General features: G+C 40.0%; 1 protein-coding gene across 1 annotated transcript in view; it reads left to right on the top strand.

The window, feature by feature from the left end:
* The window catches only part of Txndc8 (thioredoxin domain containing 8 (spermatozoa)), a 15,306-nt gene continuing 3,331 nt past the window's right edge, over positions 1-11,975 (top strand). Inside the window, exons 1-4 of the mRNA XM_013023281.1 lie at positions 1-24; positions 2,598-2,702; positions 3,640-3,699; positions 6,956-7,021. Of these exons, the coding sequence (XP_012878735.1) occupies positions 1-24; positions 2,598-2,702; positions 3,640-3,699; positions 6,956-7,021 (255 nt within the window). The remainder of the gene's footprint in view (positions 25-2,597; positions 2,703-3,639; positions 3,700-6,955; positions 7,022-11,975) is intronic.

Below are 11,975 nucleotides of genomic sequence, written 5' to 3' on the forward strand. Positions count from 1 at the left end.
ATGGTCCAGATGATTAAAGACATGGCAAGTACTCATTTGGCTTTACTGATAAACTTTAAGGAGGATTTAATCTACCCAACACTTGTTGATTGTCCTGTGGTAAGAGGATATATATATATATATATATATATATATAGAGAGAGAGAGAGAGAGAGAGAGAGAGATGATATATATATGAGAATATATATATATATATATATATATATATATATATATATATATTCTTGCTTTTTCTTCTTGTTCCCTAAAGAATGGCACTGTCTAGGGACACAGCCCAGAATCAATCAGATTCATTGAGATCAATCCTATTAGATTCTTATCATTTACTCTTAACTCTAGCTAGATTCAGGCCAGCTGCTAACATTTCCAGTCCTGTATCTGACACTATAGCTTCAACCTTAATTGTACCTATAAAAAATTCTAGAAGGGCTGGGAAGGTGACTCAGTGGTAGAGTGCTTGCCTTGCATGCATGAAGCCCTGGGTTCAATTCCTCAGCACCACATAAGCAGAAAAAGCCAGAAGTGGTGCTGGGGCTCAAGTGGTAGAGTGCTAGCTAGCCTTGAGCTGAAGAGCGACAGCACCCAGGCCCAGAGTTCAAGCCCCATGACTGACCAAAAAAAAAAAAATTCTAGAGAAATAAGAAATCCCATTTCTTTCCTCTCATCCTAGGAGAGAAAGCAGAAACCCCAGATATGGCTGTGGATTGGGCTTAGAAAAGCATGATGGCAATAGTTGCAGCAATTCTTTAGGTACATTTTTGTAAAGCCACTTTCTATCCATTGCCCAATGGTGCTATCACAACAAATTAAATCTGTACCTAGGGCAAGATGATTCTTTGTTCATATATATTTAAAAAATGCCTCTGACACAGAGGTTGAGGCCTACCTCATTGAGGGGTAGGGAGGGATGAGCTCCACATATACTGCTGTCAAGCCTTCTCAGAGGAGGCGAGCACTGTCAGGAGGAGGACCGATGCCTGAACCTCACTCACACTCATCAGAACCTCTGGATTGGATTTGGGAAATGGTACCAAAATGTTCACAAAACTGATGCTGACCAGACCAAAAGAAAAAATGGCCAGGGGGAGGGGGAGGCGGGTAGGGCTAGGGGTCACTGCCAAGTATGTTTGCTATAAGTAAAATTTTAAGATACCACACATTTGCTAACACTTTTAGCAACTGTGATTTTTCATTTTCTGGGAATCTCAGAATAGGGAGCCTTCCTCTTCCCTGAGAAGCCCTCTTCTCTCCTCCCTGGAGACCTGCTTAGAAGTCCCACTAGCTCCTTCTAAGCTTTATCCAGATGGCTCCTTCTTTTTGAGTTGGAACACCCACATTGTGAGTGAACAATTGCAACCCAACATCCATAGCAAGCGTTCTCTCTTCTTCATTTTACTATTTACTAGTAATTATCACTAACCTGGGCATGTGTTTTAATCTGTTGATGTGTCAGTTCCCTTCTAAAATAAAATGTAAGCTCCACAAAGGCAGGGAAAATTTGCCCTTTTGTCTGTTCCTTTGACCACAGTTGTACTCTACCCATGCATCTAGTGTCTAACAGGTTATAGGTCTCAACATGTATATGGTGAATAAATAACTACCAGATAGGAGTATTCCCTTCAGATTACTTTAGCCAAGTCAAGTTCATGCCCTCACGATATCAATTCATACCTAAACAATTTTTGGAAAGTGAGACAAAAGGTTATTTAGGGGGCTGGAAGGGTGGCTCAGTGGTAAAGTGTTTGCCTTGCATGCATGAGACCCTGGGTTCGATTCCTCCACACCACATAAGCAGAAAAAAAAAAGCTGGAAGTGGTGCTGTGGCTCAAGCAGCAGAGCACTAGCCTTGAGCTGAAGAGCTAAGGGACAGTGCTCAGGCCCAGAGTTCAGGCCCTGAGACCTACCAAAAAAAATTATTTAGAAGCAAATAAGGAATGTCTTGGCTGTCTGAGAAGCCAGTCACCTTACCAGTCAGCTAGAGGAATATTGGTACAAGAATTGAAATGCATCTTCTTGGAATCATCAGGAAGCTGAGATCTAAGAATCACAGTTTGAAGCCAGCCCAGGCAGAAAAGTCTATGAGACTCTTATCTCCAATTAACCACCAGAAAACTGGAAGTGGAGTATGGCTTAAAGAGGAAGGGCACTAGGTTTGAGCAGAAAAGGCTCAGAGACAGTGCCCGGGCCCTGAATTCAAGCTCCATGGCCAACAAAAAAGAAAAGAAAAAAGAATTTCCATGTCAAGCCAGTTGCTAGTGGCTCATCATTGTAATCCTACTGAGTAGGGAGGCTGAAACCTAGAGGATCAAGGTTTGAAGCCTGCGCTGGCAGAGAAGTTCCTGGGACTTCCATCTCCAATTAACCGTAGAATCTCAGGCAAATGTTCAAGTTGTCAAGCTCCAGCCATGGCAATGACTTCAAGCCCTGAGTTCAAGCACAGGCACAAAAGAGAGAGAGAAAAGGGAAGAGAGAGAGAAAAAGAGAGGAGGAGGAGAAGAAAGGAGAGAGAGAGAAAAATCTCCTATGTTACTTTTCTTTGTCAGACTTTATACAATCCCATAGTCACATGCCTTTCCTCATTTATATTCTGGTTTCAGAATGAATTGAAAGAATTTTTGAAAGATGCTGGACACAAACTTGTGGTGGTAGAATTTTCGGCAAAATGGTGTGGTCCCTGCAAAGCCATGTGTCCTATTTTCCATGTAAGTATCACCAGCATCTATCTGTGTCACGGTTGTACTTCCCCAAGTAATTTTTCCCAGGAAGTCTTAAAAGTGAAGCATTAAGAATAGCATTCTCTGAATCATCCTAATGAGCCTGAAGGTAATACTGGGATCCCATTAGGTGATGCTGGATGAATCGTGCTGTCTAGGAATGCTTCCAGCAAGGGACATCACACAGTGCAAAGAGTCCAGTTGTACAAATGAATGAATATTCATATTCTCATGACATTTTCCAGAGTTCAAGAGTTATACTGGAATGAATTAAAAACACAATTTTTTCCAGGTTCCAGTAGCTTGTGCTTGTAACCCTAGCTACTCAGGAAGCTGAGATCTGAGGATCAAACTTTTAAGTGCAATGTACACTACATTGGACAGCTGATGCCTACGACCTACCCACCTTTTATAACTAACATTATACAGGTTAAACAACCCTCTCTTCACTTCCTGGAGAAAAGTCTGGTACAAGTAGCATTTAGGTGTTGGGTAGCTAATGGTAGCACACGGCCTTGCCATGTGCTCAGCTACTGAGAACTACTACACCTAGACTGCAGAAGATAACTCCTTGACACCTGCCCCCATAAAAAAGCTGCTGTCTCTCCCACTCCCTACGCCCAAAGGGAAGCCTAGACCCACTGCACACATTCTGTGCTTGGTGCTTTTTCCAACTTTGGTGTTCTGTTCTTACACTCTGCATCTGCCACTGGTACTAACTGGATTTGGGCACCACTGGCATTTGACATGGTGCTTCAAGTTCTGTTGGGAAATGAAATGGGAGCAGGTGGCTTAGCTTTCTATAACAACCTCTTTTGCTCATTCCTCGGTTTTATGGAAAGACATTTCCGGTATTAATTTCAATTAATGACATTTCAATATTAATACTAAGCTAATGGGAATTTTGTATTCACTTGTTTTTCAGGCAATGTCTCTGCGATACAATAACGTACTGTTTGCTAATGTGGATGTTGATGATGCTCAGGTAAGAATATTAAGCCCTCACTGTGGATTCTTTTTATTTTTTATTTTTGCCAGTCCTGGGGCTTGAACTCAGGGCCTGAACACAGAGCCACTTCTGGCTTTTTTTTTTTCTGTTTATGTGGTACTGAGGAATTGAACCCAGGCTTCATACATGCTAGGCAAGACTCTACCACTAAGCCACATTCCCAGCCCTTCAGTGTGGATTCTTAAAATCCAAATGCAACATACTCAAACAGCACTACCTCCACAATGACCTCATCAACATAAAATCAAGTCAATTTTCACCTTGTTTTCCTTCTGATAAAACATCCTAAACTCTCCTGTTAGGCTATTGAGTGTTTTCATATAACTTTTCTAAGTTAACAAATAAGAGCCACACCTGCCATGGAAGTCCATATAATCAACCCTAATATCTTCACCACTCTTTCTGTGGACTCTGTCCTCCATTCTTTGTGGATTGCTTCCGACAGACATTGCTAATCCATAGGAACTGAGGTCATGGGGATAAGTGCATTTTTCTTCATGACAGCTTTGCTAATTAATTTCTAAAACATAACTGCATGGAATCATTTTCATATATCTTGCTTTTCATATATCTTTTGCTTTTTAGTGGGTTTTCTTCAATATTACAAGGAATTTCAGGAAATCCTCCTTTGTTTTTTTTTTTTTGTCGGTCGTGGGTCTTGAACTCTGGGCCTGGGCGCTGTCCTTCAGCTCTTCAGCTCAAGGCGAGTACTCTACCACTTGAGCTACAGCGCCACTTCCAGTTTTCTGGTGGTTTATTGGAGACAGAAGTCTCACGGTCTCTCCTGCCCGGGCTGGCTTTGAACCGCGATCCTCAGATCTCAGCCTCCTGAGTAGCTAGGATTACAGGCGTGAGCCACCAGTGCCCGGCTAGGAAATCCTCCTTTATCCCAAGGTACATCCTTCTCCATCCCACCACACAAATAAAACACACACACACACACACACACACACACACACAATCAGTTTCATGTTCTCAATCCATGTATTCATATATATCTTTACAAAAAATTATTAAAAATTAAAATTTGGAAATTACAAAACATGAGGAAAGTATTTTTCCTAACATTTGCTAATTTATAATGAGGGAAAGTGAACTCTGTTGGTCAACTTTCTGACACTATTCTAAAATACCTGAGGTAATCAACTTATACAAAGGAAAGGGCTCATCTTGCTTCACGGTTTTGGAGGTTCCAAGCCATAATCAACTGGCTGTGTTTCTCTGTAGCCTCTGAAAAGGTGGCACCTCAAGACAGAATTATATGGTAGTACAAAGCCACTCACCTCATGGGCAGGAAGCACACCAGACAAAGAGGAGGCAGCCAAGGAGCCACCACTCCCGTCAGAAACATGACCCAGGGCTGGGAAGGTGGCTCAGTGGTAGAGCACTTGCCTTGCATGCATGAGGCCCTGGGTTCGATTCCCCAGCACCATATAAGCAAAAAGAAAAAAGCCAGGAGTGGCGCTGTGGCTCAAGTGGTAGAACACTAGCCTTGAGCTGAAGAGCTGAGGGACAGCACCCAGACCCAGAGTTCAGGCCCCACGACTGGACCCCCTCCCCAAAAAAAGAACATGACCCAGTGACCTAACGAGCTCTCACTAGACCCTACCTGTGAGTCCCACAACTCCCACAGCACCAAGCATTTTAGCACATGGGCCTAGGGCGATATTCACGAACCAAACTACAAAACGAAGCAAGTGTTCGTTCATAAAATGTAGATTGAATTTGAGCTTTAAGATGGAATTTAATCTACCATTCACTGTTCAGCATTTTAATAGTGTCTGTGACCTATCATTTAACCTCTATAAATATGAGTCTCATCATCTGTAAAATTAGGTAAGGATAACTAAGATAAAAATTAGATAAAATGCATGGTACCCAGATCATAATAGAAATTCTATTACTCCATTTCCTTCCAGCTTCATTAAAGTGTGACATTGTTTAATTGCTCTTTTGCCTAAATCATACACTGTGAATTCACGGGTAGAAACAGGAGCTCTGTCTTTTTCATATTGGCAAAGTCATGCAGCCATCATCAGTGTGATCATTTTTGGAACATCTCATCATTCTAAAAAGAATACCCACATCCAATTCCCTGCATCCACTATCCAAGACCTAGGCAGCCACAAATCTACACTCTAGATTTGCTTTTTCTGAACATTTCATATTGAATGGAATCATAGAACACGTTGACTTTAGCAACTGGCTTATTTCAACGTTCATACATGTTATAGAGTACATCAGTGTTTTGATCCTTTTTATTGCTAACTAATATTCCACTGGGCAGAAAGCAGCACCTTTTATTTAACCATTTATCCATTGGTAGACATGTGGGCTGTTCACAATGTTTGGCTCTTTTGAATAATGTTGGTATAAACATCAGTTCTGTTACTGCACAAATCTGTGTTTTTATTTCTCTTGGGTATATGTCTGCAAGTGGAACTGTTAAGTCCTATGGTAACTCTCCATTTAATTTTTTGAGGACTTGAAAAATTGTTTTCCAAAGAAACAACATCATTTTATATTCCCACCACCATGGTAAGACTTCTAATTTCTCCACATCTTTGCCAATTTGTGTTACTGTCTGGTTTTTTGTTTGTTTAAATTATGGCTCTTTGTCTTTTAAAGTGAAAGGACAAAAAGCACGCTATGACTCTTGGCTAAGAAAACTTAAAGCTGTCATTTTAGAAGCACTTTGGACAGGATGAAAACTATTGGGATTTCTAGCTTATTTTCTTGAGTTTGGGCTCCAAATCTTTCACAAATAAAAATCACCAGCAAAATGGCATCGAGCTTAAAAGAAAGAACATCCAAGCCTTTCTTAAAATGGTAGACTAGTATACTATCCCATGTCAAAAATGTGATTTATAAAGATATGTTTACTACGTCCATTTCTGTAGTGAGTTCTATCCTTACTGGACTCCCCTGGTTTCTCCTCCATGCTTCTTTACAAGGTCTTTAAATAGAGCTCAGAAAGTCACTGTGTATCTAATCTATCTGATCTCCATCTCTCACCTCTCTCCTACAACTCTGAAGTGAGTAAGCCTAAGAATTTCGGGTTGCCCTCTCCTGGAGGCCTTTAAAACAGGAGGAGAGTTCTTAGCACTGGAGTCTACAGCATGTCAGGTGTCCCTGATCTTTGATACCTCTTGAGAAGTTACCAGGTAACAAGCTTGATGCATTGAGAAGACACCAAAGCTGTGGGCTTCATGCCATTTCTTTTCTTTCTCAGGAGTTAGCTGAAACTTGTCACATCAAAGGAGTACCCACATTTCAGATGTTCAAGAAAGCCCAGAAGGTATGTCTCCATGGAAACCAGCAGGGTTAAATTAGATTATAGAAACCTCAGAACAACAAGAAAAAAAGAAGGCCACTGCATTTATTTTTAATATGTGATGACATGATTCTTAGTTTTTGAACTTTCCTTGCTGCAAAGGGTAAAAGAAAAGATGCATAGCATAAAATGTATCTCTCCACTTAGACAATTTGAGATGTCCCAATGAATAACTACCCATGTTACCTCAATAATATCTCCTATGCAGGGGTAGAACATTAAAATTGAATCTTCCAGAAAAGAAGATGATGACATTCACACAGCAATGTATACATATCGGTGTATGAGGTCCCCATACATGGGGTATGGCTATTAGAAACTATTAGTAGGCTATCTAGCACTGCAAATGACCATGTATATTTTGGATTCATTTCTCATGATTCACTAGCTATGGGATCTTGATCAGTTTTCTCATAACTTTATGGAGAAAACTAGTTTTAATATGTGGATCATAATCATTTTCCCCGCTGGGTTATTTTAAAAGTTAAACACATAGCTGAGATGCAGTTCTGTTGCAAAGCACTTTTGCATAGCAAGTGCAATGCCCTGGTTTCAATCTTTGCTATCCCAAAAGACAAAAATAAATAAGTACAGTTAAAAATAATGAGATCATTACCTTGCTCATGTAACTGTAACCCCTCAGTACAGTATTTTCACAATAAAAAACTTAATTAAAAAAATAATAAGAGATTGGGAGAGAATGAGGGAAGAGATGACATTGTCCAAAAAGAAATGTACTTATTACCTGACATATGTAACTGTAACCCCTCTTATCACCTTTATAATAACAATTAAAATTTAAAAATAATAATAGTGATAATAAAAGTTAAGGTTAAATACATGACTGGAGAGCTGACTAGGAAAACTTGCATTGACATCCATTCTCTTAGGTAGAGTAAAATTAAATTCACTTCTTTGAAATCATCTCAATAAAAGCACTCCCCACTTTCATTTGGGATAATACAACTGGAATTGACTTACTGAAGCAATTAAGTGCCATTTATCTATTAAAAAAAAAACAACTAGGGCCCAATTTTCTATTGAGGACTATTATAAGAAATGTCTTCATGTTTCTGGTAAAACATCTGGCAAAGAGCCACTATCCATTATGCCCTTTGAAATGTGCATGGTATTTAAAAGCATTATAATAATTTCTCCTAGAGCTGGGTTAGAATATTCACCTTCCTTGAAAACATGGTCTGCTTCCTTGCATTAGTTCAGAAGAGCTAGAGTATGTGTTTTCCTATCACTGCCCAGATTCTCGGTATTACTGCCTCTGTGCAAATTCAGTAACCTCCCTGCATTCCCACACTCCATCATCCTTTATGCTTTCATAATGGGATTTTCTGGTTGCTGGAAGTTTTCATGTAGAGGTGAGGTATCAACTGGCAGGAATGCAATAGAAACACATGTCATAGTTTTAGGTTAGAGGAGAGCGCCTAAGCAAATTCCAGGTGATAAATATGGGAGAGATTGTTCTTTCTTGCCATAATCTTTAGTATTGTTATCAAGGACATCACATCATGCTTTAGAGAGATTATTTGTGGTAAATAAGTTCATTCTTGTGGTCTCTTGTAGATGGGGCACACAAAAGCTTGGCAGGTGATTTTGTAACCAGACTATTACACTATGTTCTAACTGCAGTAGACCTCCATTATCTAAGAGGGAAATGTTCCTGGACCTCTCCCCACCCCTGTGGTTACCTGAAACCTTAAAATAGTACAAATTCCATATGTACTGTGATTCTCCTATTTATTCTTACTGAGATTTTAGAGGTGCAACATACAATTTTTTTCTTAAGTCAAGAATTTTTACCTTTTCATATGGAGTTTTCTCTTTAGCATATCTGGATTGCCAGCATCATCTCTACTCTAGCACTTCACAACCATTTTTAAGTAAAACATGCTCATATATCGTAAGCATTGCAATGCTATGACAGTTGCTCTGAAGACACCTATTGACGTATATGGAATCTAGATACACTAGACAGAGGGATGATTCACTTTCTGGACAAGACCAAGTGTTACTCAGAATGGCATGTAATTTCTTGGATTCTCCATTTCATATTTTCAGATCGTACTTGACTGAATAACTAAAACCATGGAGAGCAAAGCTACAGATAAGAGGGACTACTACAATATACAAATATGATTTATAAACCCATCTAAAATCCAATAAAGGCTGTAAAGCATCTCTAGAAAAAGACATAGGCATAACAACTGATATATGTAGGAGTACTTGCTTCATGATGCTTTAAGTCCCACAATTGGATACATTAGAGTAATAACTTTGATTTCATGACAGTGTGTTAGTTTTTAGTTTGGGCCAACTGTTTAAATATGAGTTGCCTCTCAAAAATTGAGTCCCTCTTTCATTCTTTGCTATTAGAATAAAATGGCTTCCCCAACGCACTGAAGTCCACCAGAAGAATGGTCTGGACTCTGGATATTTATATGCTGATAATTAATTATAAATGAATGATTCAGAAGAACCCAGACTAGACGGAAAGAAGGCCTTGTCCCTGTTTCTATGATCTGTAATGCCCCTGCTGAGGGTGAAAGTCATTGCCAACATGCATTCTCCTTAAAAACAAAGGTAGACATGAAAAGAATATCAATCTTATTTCCACCCAGGAACCTTATTTCCCCTAAATTTCCAATTCTTGTGTGCTTCATTCAGTGTTTTACCCAGACTTACAAGATTTAGCTGCAAATTATATTCATAGCTGAGATTTGTTACAACACAGAATAATACATCACAAAGGCGGCAGCAGTAAGATGAAAGGCATCGGTAAGGTCTAGAAAGATCCAGCAGACTTCTGATATTCTTCCTTGTTGAGGACACCCAGGTAGCATATATGTACTCACTCTCCAGCAGTGAAGTTCAGGAACAACTCTGCCTAGAGATAGCCTTCTGAACCCAGAGGGAATGAGATCTTTGTGTTAGTGAGGAATGCTTTTTACATAGGCATATCTTGAAACACCAACATTGCTAACCAACCAACCATAATAGTGGAAACTCAGGGTCTCAACAACAAACACAATAAATGAAATACTGACGTTCATGCAAAGCAACTTGACAAGCCAGTGTGGCATAGCACGTCACTCCAAGCTCACGTAACAAAGTCCGTCAGGAACACCACACTTGAAGGACCCCTGTGCTCCCAGCAGTGGATGGATGAAAGTCAGGATTCTCCTGGAGATAGGCAGGAAGTTAGCAACTATAGCTGCTGGATTCTCTTTTTTTTCCCCTCCAAAGGAATCATTCTGGTCATCAAAATAGCACCTTCGGTCTAAGTAGTCCTGGAATAAAACTGATCCCACTGAAAAACATGACTTGGGACCCCTGTCAACAGACTTCCTACCACTCTCTCAAAGCCTTAGGCTTCGAAATAACCCACCCATGAGAGAATCTTAGGAAGCAGAAGGGAGATATACCTACTCAGATAAAAGAGGTATAGTTGATTTATACATCTATCAGGACCCAAAAGTGAGGACAAGAATGAAGGCCTTCCAATCTATCTGCACAAGTCATACTGTGGACACATTTTTCATGTGCTGTCCAGAAAGACCGGGAGGGCAGCGTGCCTGCCTCTAAGTAGAGCATTCCCACAAAATAAGATTGAGCTCATTGTTTCATCTAGACTTAAAGGATATACTTACCTCTGAATTCAGGAGGAGGTAAGTAAAAGGTTAGAGAAAAGAGGCATGTTTTCTTAGTCCTGGGCATCTGATTAGACTTCTCTAGTGAACACATGTGAACAGCAACATACTCACTGGGGGGAAAAAACTTTGTCCCAAAGCCATATTTCACCCTGAGAAGGAAGTTCTGCCCCATACTTCCAGTCATGGACAGAATGACAACTCTTCTAACAAGTCCAAAATCACTTCTACCATTTCTAGGTGTGGCTTGAGATGGATTCTCAGAACTTCAGACCCACACCCTGTTTTCCCCTCGCCAGAACCTTGAGAGCTCAGTCCTCAGGTAGCTTAACATGTCTTCTCAGGAACGTCAGTTGATGACACACCCAGGTTGGCAATCGATAGCTGAGGACCAATCTAGCCCCCACTGGGCTTGTGTAAATAAATTCACACTGGAACAGCCGTGCCCATTTTGTACACATAATGCCTGTGGCTGCCCATGCACTGTAAGTTTAAATAGCCCCATATAGCCAAATATAAGGACACAGGACCCTGTGAGAAGGAAAGCACTTTGCGCTATTAATGCTACCAGTGTTCAAGGAATCAGCTACATCGGCAGTTTCTGAATGAAAGTCTTGGCATCTCACTGCTTTCTCACATCTACAACAAGTTGGAAAGAAGACTAGTGTAGCTATGACCACATTATTAACTGATTTCTGCTTGGGCCTTTTGAATGGGTATGTTCAAGCATTAAGTTTGAGCAAAAAAGGTCAGGGACAGTTTGGTCCAGGCCCTGAGTTCAAGCCTTAGGATTGGCAGACAAAACAAATAACAAAAAAAAAACAGTCTCCATTCATGATATAGTGGGGCGTCCAGATGACAAAAATCTATCATTTAATAGTGGAATGTTGAGAATGATACAGGAGAGTACTACAATATATACAATAGACAACATAGACATGTAGGTACATACATATTATACATGTTTGTGTATGTGTATACACATATGTATATATGTAGAGATATTTAAATACATTAAATATATATATATATACACACACACAGAGATTGAGTAGTCCTAGCCCAAATGCTCCAAAATATGAAATTTTTAAGTGCCAATAAGATGGCATTAATCTTGATAGTTTGATATACACAGCTTTATCTCATGTAAATAAATTATAAATAGGGGCTGGGAAGGTGGCTCAGTGGTAGAGCACTTGCCTTGCATGCATGAGGCCCTGGGTTTGATTCCTCAGCACCACATAAGCAAAAAGAAA

Source organism: Dipodomys ordii, unplaced genomic scaffold, assembly GCF_000151885.1.
Source record: "Dipodomys ordii isolate 6190 unplaced genomic scaffold, Dord_2.0 Scaffold67, whole genome shotgun sequence".
NCBI classification, from domain to species: Eukaryota; Metazoa; Chordata; class Mammalia; order Rodentia; family Heteromyidae; genus Dipodomys; species Dipodomys ordii.